The sequence below is a fragment of the Opisthocomus hoazin genome, chromosome 11 (genome assembly GCF_030867145.1).
Source record: "Opisthocomus hoazin isolate bOpiHoa1 chromosome 11, bOpiHoa1.hap1, whole genome shotgun sequence".
Classification (NCBI taxonomy): domain Eukaryota; kingdom Metazoa; phylum Chordata; class Aves; order Opisthocomiformes; family Opisthocomidae; genus Opisthocomus; species Opisthocomus hoazin.
The window spans coordinates 20,915,402-20,931,771 of record NC_134424.1 but is presented as its reverse complement, the minus strand read 5'-3'; the positions used below and the strand labels follow the sequence as shown (position 1 = coordinate 20,931,771).

General features: G+C 35.5%; 1 protein-coding gene across 17 annotated transcripts in view; it reads right to left on the bottom strand.

Moving 5' to 3' along the window:
* Nucleotides 1-1,426: 1,426 nt before the first annotated feature.
* Nucleotides 1,427-16,370, bottom strand: part of ATP2B2 (ATPase plasma membrane Ca2+ transporting 2) — a 427,775-nt gene continuing 412,831 nt past the window's right edge. For 11 of the 17 annotated variants that reach the window (XM_075432731.1, XM_075432739.1, XM_075432740.1 and 8 more), the window contains one exon: nt 1,427-4,939. In XM_075432731.1, the coding sequence (XP_075288846.1) occupies nt 4,628-4,939 (312 nt within the window). In that variant the 3' untranslated portion in view covers nt 1,427-4,627. Of the gene's footprint in view, nt 4,940-9,360; nt 9,417-15,553; nt 15,726-16,370 lie in introns of all 17 variants that reach the window. The other 6 variants (XM_075432741.1, XM_075432745.1, XM_075432747.1 and 3 more) reach the window with 3 other exon arrangements.

The following is a 16,370-nucleotide window of genomic DNA, read 5'->3' as shown; positions in this document are numbered from 1 at the left end:
AGAGGAAGTTAGCGCAGTGGGGAATTTCCTCCCTGTTATTCTTCTCAATTTACATGTACAATTCACATCCATGCAGTGCTAAAAAAGTATTTCTCACACACTCTGGAAAAGGTGCAACTCATAAAACAGATCTCTGAAGCTGACAGAAGCTTAACATATACACAGTGCTTAAAAAACACTGAACAATCCCAGTCCTCTTCCTTACTAATACCTCAACGCACGTGTACTTTTTTGCAGAGATGAAGAGTCTTGTCAAAAGCACTTGGACTAAGGCTGTAAATAAAGTTATGTGTGTAGGAAGGAGGTAAATGAGTGACAGAGAATTAAAAGAGATGTTCAGACTGTTACCTAAACTGACCTCACAAAATCAAAGCAGAAGATAGTTTAATTCCAAAACAGTTGTAAAACTCAATTAATCCCAGAAATCTGTTAACTAACAACTATTTTTTGTAGGGTTTTTGTTGAATTTACTGTGTGGAATACATTTTTATTTAGCAGTAGCTTTTCTCCCGTTGTAGTACTATTTCCTTGTAGTTGTGGCTGCTATCAAGTATTTCTTGTCATACAGAATTTGTGGGTAAAAGCTTGAAATCTTGGTGAGAAGACAGGCAAGTCTGTAATTTGAAGCATTTTAGCTTTAAAAATGAGATTATGGGACAGCGACATCACACCCTGTGTGAGAAGTTCAACCCAGTATGTATGTTTGGCTAACTTCTGTACCTTGCTGTTGCTAGTGCAGTAATACTGTATGATCACAGGCTGTATTGCAGTTTGTGGAAAACTGCATTAGTCCAAGCTGAAAAAAAACGAAGGAAATTCTGGGCTGAGGGTCTGAGCACCAGAATGGGAATTCCCTCTTTTTTCCCCTGGCACTACATATGCACAGTTTTTAAGGTCTTCAGAGGCAGGACACGAGTCCTGGACTGAACTACCCAGTTCTAGAACGTTTCAAAGATCATTTTTCTGATCATGACAGAGGGGGAAAGAGATGAAAAAAATATATATAAATGGAGGGCTATATGATATGGGCCAAAGTGATAGGAAGGACCAAAATTAAACTTATTGTTTCATATGCAAATTCACAGAGGCTTCATCAATTTTACTTATTCTATATTTAGCAGTTTCAGCCAACTTCGCTGCAGCGTTCACATCAGCCATTCCCACCACCATGCACCACCACAGCATGGACCAAGTTATCTTTCTAGGCATTACGCTGACATTACATAGTCAGACAGGAATTAAAAGCGCTCTGGGCTGACTCATCTCCTGGGTGATATGACAGTGTAACCACTGACTGGTGCGCAGGCTTCTTACTGCCAATCCAGAAGATTTACATACACCTTTACATTAAAATATTCCAGTGGGAATACAGAGCTAGATCTGATGACTTCAGGTGAAAATAAAGAAAGCTGTTACGTTCAGACCATTATTGTTCATGCTGCTTTGTGAATTTATTTCTTTAAATTTTCCACTTGTGCTCCTGCCAAGAGAGATCTATTAGACAGAAAGCAGCAAGAGTAAAACTTTATCATTTTGTTTCAAACTATAAAATAATTTACATCACATATTTTACTTACTTTTGTCTTTTTTTTTTTGAAACCACAAACATTCCAGCATCACACTGTAGGAATAAGAATAACAATAGAAAGCATAACCTTTTGCATAGTATTAAATGAACAGACAGAGTAAGTTCTTTATTTACAATTATTGTCTAGATAAAAAAATTCATAAAAACAGATGAATGAACATATATTAATAACCCCTAGTGGGATGGATTGCCAATGTACCACTGTATTGTTGTCCACAAATCTCATGCTGCTAAGTACAGTACGTAGAGAGCGAGCATTTATATATTGCAGGGAATTTTAACAAACTGATCATTTTGGTTTTTGATCCATTGTTCCCATCACAGAGAGGTCAAGCAATAAAAGAAAGGAATTGTGATGCACGACTGATAGTTGAAAGGTCATAGCTATTCTGCTTTAAAAAAAAAAAGTTATCATCATATACATAAAGCACAGTCTCTGCTCACAAAAGCCCAAGTGTTCTATGCATCTCAGTTTATATATGTTTTACTATATATACACAGAATGCAGTGTTCATTTTCTTAACAGTTTTCAAGTCTGCAAATGGTACCTTAGGGAGGGGTACTCCTACAGGAAAATTTAAAAAAAATGAAGCCAAGAAAAAATATGAAGAGTGTTTTAAAATAAAAAGGCAAACAGTCAGTGCTTAGATGCTGAAAATAAATTGTTCCAGTATTAATAGCTTCTGTAGATGTTCAAGTCCAAAGCTAGAGGCTTCCCTGTAAATAGATAATACTTTTTTTTCTTCTGAATATGATATCCCAAATAGGCCATAGAAACCCAATACATGTTATACAAAGGTTAATCACCATATTTACAAAGCGAAGAACAATCCTGACTGAGTTTCAATCACTTTGTTGCTAGGAGTTAGCTAAAATAATTATGTTTTCATGCTAGCGTTTTACTGTTAAGAAACGGGTCACACTATCTGTTGAAAAGAGAGTTGTATATACCTTCAAAGACCTTCAGTGAAAAGTTTGGATCAGATAGCGAACTAAGGGTTAAAGCCAAAAACATTCAAGCTTCTACACGAAAGTCCGGAAGCTGGCAATTCAAGCTGATTAGAGTTTTACCTGGCTGAATAGTCTTGATGCACCCTGAAAACACTTTAGTCAGTTCAGTCTGCAGTTTGGCCATGAGTCTAATCTTGTTTTGGAGAGTTCTGGCTTGGTTTAGTTCTTGTGACTGCAGAGATGCACCACTTTATGAGCCAACTTTAAGACAACCAGCAATACCTTAACAAATCAATTTATCAAGCTAGTTTGAGAGTGTTTTTCAACACATCTGGCATAATCAATTGTGTAATTCAAAATGTCTTTTGCACTGTACAATTATGGAAAAGATCATATGCTGAAAAGTCTCCAAGCAAACTTTATATTAAATACAAAAATTACTTATGAAAAATCTGTGATCCACAAAGTGCTTAGCATTCAAGTGGTTGACATAGCAATTATATAAGCTCATAAATTTTAAGTTATCAGGGCTGTTACCATCTTGAAAATATTCTTCACCCTCCATACTGCAGGTTTTCAAAATAGCTTTCTTTGTAGAAAGCTCATGGTAAAATGTATTACTGTGTTACAGTATACCTTGTGACGACAAGAAGACAAGCTTGGTTAAAAAAAAAAAAAAAAAAAATCACACAAAGCACATCTCAATATACTATTAGTAAAGTTTCATTCAGACCTAATAGTGCAGAAATTATATTTTTCTTTAAAAAAAATCAAAGCAACAACCTACAGTGATTTTCATCCAAAATGCCAACAGCCCATACTTTGCAAGTAGTAAGGAAATAAGTGCCTAAATTACTAACTGAAAAGGATTAACACAATATATCACAATATTTTAACATTAGTTTTATCTCCATATAGACAAACCAAATATAACTTATTTTAAATTATATTTATAAACTCAACTCAGTTTCATATACTATCTCTCTAAAAATATTTTTGGAAGCCATTACCATATGTTTAGAGAATGAAATAGCCTCCATTATTGTATGTTGCACCAAAATGAATTCAAGCAGATTAGGAGGAAAAATAAAAAGAGAAAACCTGATCATTTTGATTTTTATTTGAAACAAAGGAAGCCTGTTTTACCTCCCTGTATATAGGATCACAATGCTATATCCAATGTGTTCTATTTTGGCTTCTTTTGTTATTTACTAGCAGTATCTACATTATTTAACAAAAAAAAAAAAGAGGCAGAAATCAGAACACGGTTGTAATAAAATATCCAGGTGCGATATTACAGACATTTTCAATGAGCTGAGCTGAGCCATTTTTATACTACTTCGGCAGGAAGTGCTTTCTTAACCCTACAAATAGTTAAGGATATTATCTACAGGTTTGTAAACAAATTACATTCTTTTTAGGACATAAATAAGTTAAAATAGTCAGAGCAATTTGAGCAGAAACAAGGCAACATGCCAACAAAGAAACTTTATATATATATAACTATATATATATAGATAGATATATACATATATATAATTAATTATGTATATACTTATATGTATATATCTCTATATATAGTCTCATAAATGTTTAAGTTCCTCTGTCCAACTGGTGCAAATCTACTGTGCAAGTTAAGCTTTGCAACTTCAAAAAAGTTATTTAAATTAATCTATACAATTGAGTCCATGCCACACAAGCATTTCAAAAAACTCACAGACCAGTGAATTGGATAAATAGCCTCAGAAAGAAGTCCTCTGCAGTTCCTGCTTAAGGAGGGGGGGAAAAAAAAAAAAAAAGAAATAAAAAGAAACAAAAAGAGAGAAGGAAGGGCCAGAAGTGTACAGTACATTCATGCAGGAGGATTTTTTTTGTTTTTCTGAAAGGGAACAAGGGAGGGTATGTAAATCAGCCATTCATTCTTTCTCCAAAACCATTGTGATCAACAATTCATTCACTTGTCTCAGAGTGAATAAGAGTTCAAACAGCTTTTCAGCCAGCAATGTTTTTAATATATATATTTCTATATTTCGGTTGCTGTGGGTTTTTTTATTTTATTTTAATTTTTTTTTGCTGTGACCTTTTCAGCTAAAGTGATGTCTCCAGGCTATGTATTGGGCTTCCTGGACTAGAAGAGGTAGCTGATTTACTTGTATCAGTTGTAAGATTTATTCCACTGTCGATAGCACTGTTGTTCTTGTTCAGCGAAGACGGTGGACTCGAGTTTTTCTTGAGAGCAGGGTCTTCTTCTAGGTCTGTGTCATCAATGAGTGGGATATGGGGCTGGGAATCTTCTATCCTAAATTCAGGATGAGTCATAAAGTTGTGAATAGAGGTTCTAGATTCTGGTTTTTCTAAACCTTCATAGAGAGAGCTACGGAATGCCTTCACGACGCGGATCTGGGGGGAGAAAAGGAAAGAGGCGTCAGAGGTAGCACCTTCAAAGGGCAACACTGTGTTAGAGAATACTTTGTGAAAAATGTAGCACATGGTTAGGGCAGTGCAGGCAGCTGAAGTCCACAGTCTCTGGATGTTATATGCATAAACGAGTGGCTCAGTTATGTGCATTTTGAATATCTGTATCAACTGCAATATTAAAATAAATCAAGTTTAAAACCATCAAAGAACTGATGGGAAGTACTGGTTAAAGAAAGCGAACGTCCACTCGTGTGGTACATCCCTAGTAAAAGACAAGCCATGTTAATTGTAATGCAAATGTAAAACCATGCATGTTGATAGTTTTGCAGTGAGTAAGTAGGAAGGCTTTTTTAATTTAAAAAGTCTCTTTTGTATCATTAAAAAACCATTACACATAACATATCACACTTCACAAACAGAAAAGCACAGAACATAGACACAGTTGGATGGGTATGTGAGACACACACACACAGGAGCCAAGTGTAAAAACTATAAGTAATATCAATGGTTTAAAGCAAAATCTAAATGAATGCAGCCAAGAGCACAAAAAGCCAAGCAGACAAAGTACTAAGCATAATCATGCTACCACAGGGGGGAAAAAAAAAGAAAAAAAGTCACAGTTACCACACAAACAGAGATAACTTGCACACAACAACTACACTTGGAAGCCTGGATAATGTGAACATAGTATTGTTGAACCAACTTTTATTTTTCCTTCATGCATATGTGAGGTAAACACTCGAGTATAGACCCACTGTTCTAGCCATTTAACTTTTTAATATATGTAAAACATATAATAAAATAATGTATTGATTGTTGGGTTGAATTGAATTACATTGTTAAACAGCAAGCTCTTTCATTTTCTGTGTCTCAGTCGTAAAACTGTAGAGTTAAGTGCTGAAAGCGACACAATTTATGCCATATATGCAGTCTTTTGGTCAGCTGACTTATGCCAGGGTCAATCCAATGTTATTAACCACCTGACAGTAAGAACAAAGGTGAAAATAAACTACAAGACTCAGCTTATTAGGCTGTCAGGGACAGTGCAAATTGCTTTCCCAGTAGGAAATGAGTGGAACGGAGTAAGGAGCATTGCAGAGTGGGGACACCACATCCTCTGTGGGTGGGTAAAGGGAGGGATGCTGTCTACATCCCAGTGACCTACCAGTTCTGAAAACAAGTGAAGGTTTGTGCTCATTTACTGCTGAAAAAAACATAACTTTTTGGAAGGGGGTGGGGGCGCAGAGAGGAAAAAACAGAATGGCAAAACGTGATCTGTTGGCAAATGTTTTATGACTAAGTATGAGTTCTATCCTTCTACTTCCATGTAGTTCATGAGTGGAATTTTAGCATTTCTTAGGGGGGAGACCAAAACACAGCAGAGGCAGAAAAGGTGCAAGCAGGCATTGTGAAAGCTTCTCCACACACATTTGAAATGGTTTGGTGGTTGGTATGTGTATCTTTTTACATGTAAATATGCTGCACATTATTGGTTGGCCTAATACACTACTAACTTGTAAAGCCTTAATTCCTCTTTGAATTGGCAGACTGCATTTTAGTAATGGCGTGGGGCCACAGTGTGACAGCTGTGGGATCTAGCTGATCCTGTGATTGAAATTGTACAAGTTGTACAGAACTTCAGCACATCTGAGAAAAAGGCCGACTTGTATTTTGAGCTCTTTGACCTTTGTGCTTGCTCATGTTCTCTAACTTTGGATATTCGTCATCTTTCAAATATCCTAATAGCAGAAGTCACGCCATCTTCAGATACATGGCCTTCGGTCAGTCCAAATACTCTGCCTTCTCTTTATACACACATCTGGTAACAGCAGGGCACAGTACAAGAAGTGGTTCATGTGACTGCTTATGCTCAAAATAAGAGGACTGAAGTGGTACAGAACAGCTTGTCCTGTCTTAGGATACTAGAAGATTTTAGGAGGTTGGCAAGAGGTGGAAGAGGAAGATAAGAATAAATTTTACACACTATAATCATATAGTGTACCTAACACCTCTTTGACAGAGCACCTGGAATTATAAACCAGGGTTTTATGAGAGATGAATCTCTGAGTTGCCCTGTGCTACGTGATGGTTCTGTATAGCGAACAGACTGGGCTAAGAGATTCATTTGCATTACTAAAGATATGATTTGAACTCATGGAGAAAAGGTGACATACTAATTCCTCATTAGCTATGCCTTTCTATCTTGTATTTTAAAACTGCAAAGTAATTGAACAATCTAAAAAAGAGAGTATATTTTGTCAAGGCAATCTTAAAAACTTGTTACTATATTGTCCTATTTTAAATCAGGAAACTTTTTGTATCATGCCTACTTTACAGTATGGGCTGATACGGTGACATTTTCTGCAAAGCTACCTATTATTTCTGCTATTAAATAAAAATAACAGCCATCTTATTCAGTTGTAGCTGTTTGCTATATCTCACCAACTAGCAAAATAATTTCATTCGCCTGAATTCAGCCACTTCTTATTGCATAGATGTAGGTTCTATTTACCAGGTGAATTCCTTTTAATAAAGTAAATATTTACTTAAATAAAAAGGTTTGCAATTTGATATTATACTTGAACAGATCCAGCAGAATCCAGTGAAAGTAAAGCTTTTCTTCAAGCTGCACAAACTGTATTTAAGCCTCTACAGGTTAGCAAGGGAGGAACTGATTTCCATTTATGAGACTCCAAGTTCTGTAATAAGGAAAGCATCTATATTGCATCTAATACCAAAAGTTGGCATCTAATTTGTATTTAATACCAAGCTGTTAGTCAGTCTAGCTAGCTGACTAACATCTTACACAGCTGAGGGAAAACTATAGATTTAGGTTGTATTTGAAAGCAAGTTATGAAAACCTGCCTGCCATGACCTGAATATGGTCCTCTTCATTGACTGCTTAAACTAATCCATTGAAAGAAAACACTACACTAACATCTTTTGCTTAGATGTGTTTACACAACAATCTGACAATACGATTGCAGAATGTGCAGTCAGCCAGCAGTCGTATCGCTTTGTGTGAAGATCTGTGGCAAAGTTTTGGCATGGACTGTTCGATTCTTGCAGGAGCATTTAGATGTTACTAGAATAGCTTCTACTTGCTCATAGTGATTTTTACTGGGAATATTATCTTTGAACTATTCAGATCTGCTGATACCTTAAGTAGTTAATCTTCTGAATGCAATGGTAGCATAAGGGCCAAACTTGGACAAATCCCTAAAGCTGAGAATACATAAAGTTAGCTTTCTAATAAGTTTTCTTCACTAAGGAGCTGTAGAAAATTACCTTCTCAAAATTTCTCTACAACTTCAGAGATGTATAGTTGTTTTCCATTCATTTCTCACTTAAGGAGAAACTCCCTCCCCAACTTTAAATTTTGCATATTTAGATTGGCTTCTTTCTAGAAGACGACATTTATTTTTTTCGTGTCACACCTTATTCAGTGACAGAATTTCTACAACACAATATAATTCAAAATCTTCTTCATAGTCTGTCCCCTAATGTGTCTAGTTATTGCTTAGAGGAACAAAACTTTCTTTTGTCATTATGTTAGTGGAAACACAGGTAGAGGTTTTGTTGGATACAAAGGTGGCATTTCTATATAACAATACTACCATATTCAAGCTAAGAACTGAAAAATATTATTTACCTAGAGTTGCATGACCCAACAGCAACAAATTCTTTTAATACATGCTTAAGTTCAAGATTTGATGTAATATCTGGTCTAAAAATGTTTAGGGGCTCTGCTGAAAGAAAGCTCACATTACTTTTTTCGAGATAAAGCGGATGAACTTCATATAATGTTGTTATGGTTGTACAGCATGTAAAAGCAGGGACATACCCATGATGGATAGAACCTAGAAAGTGTTGGTTTATTATGACCTATGCAGAGCTCATGTAATGATATTTCTTTATGATACTGACAATGCCAAGGGAAGACAAACAGTGTGATACAGCTCCCTTTTCTCACAGTAATGGAGACAACAAAAAAAAATGAACCGCTTTTAAACAAAAGACTGTGGGGACAACACTTCAGGACATTTTTGACATTGCTATAAGTTTCCACTTCTTTCTTCTCTGTAGCTGCAACAGAAAAAACTCTTCAGTTTCATCTCACCTTGAAAGTTACATGTATTATACTGCATCAGGCAAGAAAAATAAAAGAAATAGAAATTTAGATACTACAAATTTTTCCCATTAGAAGAAAAAGATGAAGTTCAGAATCTCACTCGTAAGTACAACAATCTAGGCAAAATATACAAGGCCTGTTAAGCATCAACAGATGTATTATGGTTGGTAGTGTGTGGGCTTATACTCGAATGTTTACCTGGCTTCATATAAGCCAAGTATCTTGAGTTTGGTTCACATTCATTTCAGGCTCAAGGTTAAAGACTCACAACCTCTTTTTATTTCACTCTCTCCTGCTGAACCCTTTTGTCCAATGTTCTCTAGCCCTCTGGGAAAACAAACACATTTAATATTCAGACAGTAGAGAGTAGGGCACTGCAAAAGCAAATAAATTCAATACTGAAAGATCAGTAAGGTGATTAGTATCAAATTGTAAACAAGAGGTCAATTTTGCAAAGAGATGCCAACTCTTATGCGTAACTGATACTATTCTATACCAAGACTATAGCTATACAAAGGTAAATGAGTTTGGTCAAGTACTATTGCATATGTAAAACTTTGAAACAGAAGGCATATCTTCAGCATATTTGTTTTTGTTTATTTTTGAATCCTCCCAGTTTTAGGTGAGTAAAATCAGATTAGGTATCCACAGGAGGAGATACTGCATGTATTTGAGTCACGTGTAAATGTTGTGGCCAGTATGTCTGGATTGCATGATGCAGAACTTGAGCTAATTCAAAGATAAAATAAAAAAAACCAACAAATTTTAGAAAAATTACAATTTCTAGGTTTCTGCTTTCATGAGTGAAACATGCATAACATTATGTGTGCTTCTCTTTCTATGTAAATATGCAGTAAATCCAGTAAGTGCTGCTCAAAAGTCAAACCACATGTAGAGGAAAACAGAATACCTACATATTCTGTGAAACCCTCAGGCCTGATTCTCATTTCACAAAAGGTTCACATGGCTATTATTCCACTGAATTTTAGAGCATCGGATCAGAATCTTGTGCGGGGCTTCCACTTTACATACCATAACTTCTTTAATATAGGATTGTTGCAAAATTATGGAGTCTGACATTTTTGTATCAGATTTGGCAAATTTTAAATATATATACAACCCTTTTAAAGAACATATTTCTGTGTTAGGAGTCTAAACCTTCTGGCTGTGCCATACCTCCAGTTGAGGACTTGATTTTATATCTAGACTTTAAAACGAGTTAGTTTCCCTACAGGGAAGATATACAGAAGTTGATTTTGGTCTTGCATATCCTAGCAGGATCATGAAATCTTGGTTATAACCGGTGGGAACTTCTAAGCTTTAGTATGGTATCTCTGTCTCTATCAGGTGTTAGTTTAACGACATTCCCAAACAGTGCAACTTTTATAAACATAATTTTAGATGTTGGTTTCATTTAAAGTCATGTTCTGCTTATTCCATTTCCTCATCTGATAATCATACCAAGTTGTCACAGAAAGCAACTGACACCTTCACTAAGACTGGTATGCCCACCTGCCTTGGTCTATGATCTGAATATAGATCAATATTGGACAGTAATCTTTTCCTTAATATTTATTAAAACAGAAGATTTTTGTATTTTTTAAAGAAACTTGTTCCCATTTTTCTTCATGAGACAATTTGATCCAAAGATTAAGATGTTATCTTAAGTTTTAGTTTTAAAGTCTGTCCAGCTGAATCATAATTACATTTGTAGGAAACTAAATATGTAAGAAATATAGAAAAGCAAAAGCTGCTGGATCAGTAAATAATTTTTCTCGATACAAAAGAATCTGATTTTCATACACAAAAGATTACAAATAGATAAACTAAGCTCTCTCTTCAAAATTATCTATTAATAAATGGACTGTAATACACACTAGAATTAAGCTTGCTGAATGTCTTGCGTTAGCTTGACAAAATTTGCAGATGCTGATGCCCTTGCGTCACTCCGAGGCAAATGTTGCATGTGTAAAGCTAGCTACAAATGACAGCTTCTTGGCAAGTCTGATACATTTCAACTATTTCCTTAATTAAAGGGCAAATGAAAAAAGTTGTCTTTCCATGCAAATTAGCCCCACTTTTGAAGATTGTAGCCCCCTCCAAACAGTGAAACAGAGAAAAATACAGCCTTAAGGGTGCTATGCTCTTCTTTGAGCTTGAAAACACTTTTTAAAAAACAGCCAACCAGCCCAAAAAACCTTCAGAGATCTGTATGGTGAAAAAATACTTCTGAGAGTATTTTGTGATTCATTGGTAAGATTTTAATTGGCTGCTATGAAATTTGGAGTCAGCACTGTGTATTTTTTTCCTGTTTCATCTTTAAAAGTAGCTTATTTGAGGCCACTGTTGCATGAAATATTCAGTTCTAAAAATCTCAGACAAAAATGACAGAACTCAACAGAACAAACAAAAAGGAACTTGCAAATACAAGAAACTACAGCAGATTTGTAATCTGGGAGGTTGCCTTTTGGTGGGGTTTGTTTTTGTTTGCTTATTGTTCCCCCAATGTTTCCTACACTTAACAGTATTTTTTCATTATAACCTTAATGAAAGAAAGGATTTTTTTTTTTTTGTAAGGGACCTGCAGTTTCTGGTTGCTTCCGCTTAGGAACAGTATTAACTATATATGACAATGGGAAGAAGGAGGAAAAACAAGTACAAAGGAATATTAAACGTGTGTATGTCTTGGAAAATTTGAAACCATGTTGTTTTGAAGGGGTTACTGATAATATAAACAACATCTGAGAACCAGATAAAGACAGATTAGGATAAAGAATAACTTGTTTACTTTGTGTACAGTTAGATCTACTCATCCTCTACCTAACCAACGTAGTACCAAAGCCTTTAAGCATATACTTGATTTTAAGCACAAGCTAACATGCTGTGTTACTAATTCTGAGCTTCAGAAGTAGAAAAGATGCTCCATTGCCCCACTGGGTCTGATTTCGTTTTCTGAAAATAAAATGTAGAAAGAAATGCATATAAAATGAATATCCACCAAAGCTGGTATGGGATAGCCTGGTATCTAAAACCACTTTTAACTCTGTAGTCTAACAGCTTTCCAATGACAGAAGATTGTCTGTGTATATGTGTATCTGTTTGTTCCCACACATGATATGGCAAAACCTGAGAACTTGCCCGAGACCATATTGCACACAGAGCCTTATTTCTAGATTTAGTTTGCATTTAATTAAATTTTCTACTTTTACCAGAGTATGTAAAATGCAATATTTCAATTTGCAGAAATTTTCACTATGTATATTTAAAAATGCAACATTTTTCAAAAGAGATAAAAAACTCATAATATGGACCTCATTGTTATGAATTAATGCTGACATCCAGAAATTTGTAATTTGTTATTGGCAAAACCACCATGACAGCTAAAAAGTATCAGCACAACCAGGGAGACTTTAGTACTGTAGTAAATATTCCTTTGTATAAATTGCTTTTAATTAAGGTATTTCACAACTCTATGAAAGACTTGAATGTGCTGTAGTTATGAACAGCTGAAAATTTCAGGTAGTAACTTGCTGATCTGTTTCACAAACTACTGTAGATGCGTCTGCATTTGACAGGCAGGTTTCTTTTTAAGCATGCACTAACCTTTGAATCAAACATTAATCTGCCCCAAAATACAAGAGAAAGTACATTTTTTTTTAATTCCAAAATGTTATTATAAATCTGCAGAAGAAATCTTACAGATTGCTGACGTCAGAATTAACTCTATATTAAAAAGCTATACAATTAGTAAAGAACTGCATAAATGCTCTGTTAAATTAGCCTTACATATTCTTATTGATAGAGCATCACGTGATGCTTAGATTTTTTATTATGTTTTGATATCAGAACCTCTGCATTTTGGGTGCCCAAAATGACACCTGAAATATCCTGATTGTTGCGACATGCTGAGCACCATTTCTCTGAAAATGAACCTTCCTGACAGTATCTTGTATTGGGCCCTTTCACATATTAGATCCTTCCGTCTTTGCTGTACCCTTAAGGTTTTCCTTTGATACTCCCCATAATACATCTGCATATGCAATATTTTTAAGATTCCTGAAGAGAAGGCTTCAAAATCAGAGGTACAATTATCCCATTATTCCTTCCCACCCCATAGGAAGAAGGGAATAATTTAGGGTTTAATTCATTCTAAGTAGCTGAGAGGAAAGAAGTCAGTCCCATCCCACCACATATATTTTAAGCAGGGAGCTGAAAAATAGACCTAGACGTGCATTTTGCAACTGACATTTTCTTAGAAAATGCCAATTCACAAAACCATACTCAATTTCTATGAAATTTGGATTTGGAGAGGTTTTCCAGGTTCTGGAAGATGAATAACCAACTGGAAATACCCAAATTAAAAATTAACCCCTTTTTTTTTCCCCTTTTGATTTTTCACTGTCATTCATTAGGTTTGTGCCATTGCGTTAATAAATCAAAACATTTCCTAAGGGGAATCTGAAGCACACAGTGACTCGATACTAAACAGACATTACACTGCAGTAATAAAATACTAACAGTCCAGAAGAACCACTTTAAAAGGCCCAAACTCTAACTGTCCTCTGCAATGGAGAAACATTTCTCTGGGTAGCTTAACAAATCAATCATACATTTTTTATTTTACTGAATAAATGTGGTTATAGCCGACAAGCTGTATAGATCTGTTTTATTTTTCCAAATAAAGAGAGACACCAAAGACTGTAGCAGATTAGGCCTCCTCCTATTAATTAACTTCAGTTCATAACCTAGTAAGGGCTTTGTCAAGACACAAAACTATTCAATTCTTAGTTGCTTTGCTGCAATGGAGAAAATAGAGGGAAGATAAATGACTATTTTAATTTTATTAGATCTATTCTTTCAGACTGCTGGCTAGAGGATGTTATTGAAACATTTACCACAGCAGAATGAGTTGCTCTCTATTTTCTGCTCAAATGTAGAAATGTTATTATGGGAAATCGTTCTCTGGGTGAAAGGCTGGTTTGTGTGTGGTGTTTTGTGTCCTGCTTAGTGTGGAAATGACAGAACTTGGGCTCTGGGTTCTCACAAGTAGGTTATAGTGCCTGTGGCACAGCAGTCGCATGCAGCTCAATGTCTTTTCTTCTTGACTGTGCTTCTGCCCTGAAATGGTTGGTGCTGTGGGAGTAAAAGACAGCAAGCGAAACTTCCACCAAAACAAGACAGGGGAAGGTACAAATTTTCTCCAGGGAGCAACCACCAAAGTTGGAACCTTAATGGCTCTTTGGATTCTTAGCAAAAGCAAAGTTTCTCCTTTGACTTTCAATAGCATAAAAACTTGTAATGCATGTCTAAAACTTCTTTATGCTTGATGTGTAAATACTGAGGGGGGCTGCACTCAAACTGAATGGAAAGGTCAAGCTTCCTTTTTTTCTCCAGAAGTTCTGGAATTTTATTTCCTCCTCTTGTCTGCCTTGTCTCTCTCTGTTGCCTAGACAGACGAGACTGGCTTCTTGTCTGTTTGGCCAACTTTTTGCTAAAACCTGCATAAGGAATATACTGCATTATTTTGTAAAGTAAGTGACAGGCTTGCAATCTGAGTTCTATAAATTTAAATATTCTTTTAATGCTGACTACGCTGTAAAACAAAATAGCTGCTTACAGTCCTGAATAAATAAAAATAAAAATATAAAAACAAAGTTAGATCTGTAAGAGTCTTCCTGAGCAACTACAATTTTACTGTTAGTGAAGCAGCCCTTTCTTATTAGTCGTTTCTAAGTTTTTATTCACTTTGCTACCTCTTCACTAGATGCTTTGTTTGCACCTAAAAGAAAGCTGTGTCAGGCTTTTGTTTAGAAAACTTCTCCTAACAAAGAAATTTGTTACCACATTTATTTTGTCATTTCAACGCTGTCCCTTAACTTGTCTAGCTCTCTCCTTTCTTAATGCTTACCTCCCAGTGAATTTAGAGATAAATCTATTCTTTCACCATTCATGTAAACCTTAAGCCTTCAGCCTTGCATCACAAACTAGACTCTCTATTTCCTTGTTCTTTCCTGTACCTGTGCTAATTAGAGTACATCTTTCTTGGCCATGAGTGACCTATATTACGTACAGTCTTCCAGATGGAATGATCTGTTATCTGACAAGCTGTATTGCTTAATACAAGATATTTTTAGAACCATTTCAAATATATATTTTATAAGCAGTAGACAATCCCATAAGATTGAGAAAACACGACACAGAAGCCTCAAATAAAATCAGAATCTCCATACACTAGATAGAAAATGACTAGAAATTCCTGTTCTAACAGTAAGTTAACAAAACTTGTAATGAATCATGGAGAGTATCTGCTGTACACAAAGTAATCATGCTATGTGTTTCTGGGTATATGTAAACTGATAAACATAACAGGACAAAATGGGAAAGGGCAAAGTAGCTTAGTCTCAAATGACTGCTACATAAGTTGGCATCTCTGTAGATCTGATGCATTAAGAATACACACTCACGCCCAGCCGCAGCAGCAGATGTGCTGGTAGGAGAGGAAAGAGCATTGGATAACGATACGTGACTAGGGCTAGAAATATTGGTTACATCCTGGGTCTGGCTTGTGACGGAGGACTGTCTCCTTAGAGCCCCCTGAAAGGAAGTGCCACTCTTGAAAGTATTGACTACTTCGATCTGTAATGGAGGAAAGAATGAGACAAGTTGCTTAAAGTATGGATACAGTTGCATAACTGACAGGAATAATAATGAAAAACAATAAATCAACCGTGCACACAGTTTTACTTCAATTGAAATAAATACTTTCAACTGTTCCTTTTAATGTTGCTAGATATGAAATGATCCAAATCTTCTGCCTGGATAAAACGAAACAGCTCCATAGGAGGCAGCGGAGCTGCATCAGTTTAAACAACTAGAAGATTTGAAATAACAATCTTTAAAATTTCAATCTTTTTATGTAAATAAATAGAACTGGAATACTTGATATAGCTAATCTCCACTTTTTGCTACTGAGAATAAAATTACTTTGTTACTGTTCTCTAGGTGTTCTTCTAGAGGGAGGAAAATTCAGTCACTTAATTGGAATTGGGGGGCAAGGGAGATGGGGACGACACCAAACCAATCCAAAAAAACCCCTTTAAAATATTCAAAATACGACTCCATTTTGTTTACAAAACCAGGGTTGTCAGTATAGTAGCTTGATAAGACGGGAAGTGTTCCAATGTTATATCTGATTTCTTCTATAATGAAAGTTTGTATAAATTAAGCATAGTGATAATGAATGATGATCTTTTATAACTAGAGATTTAACAAAGATTAGTA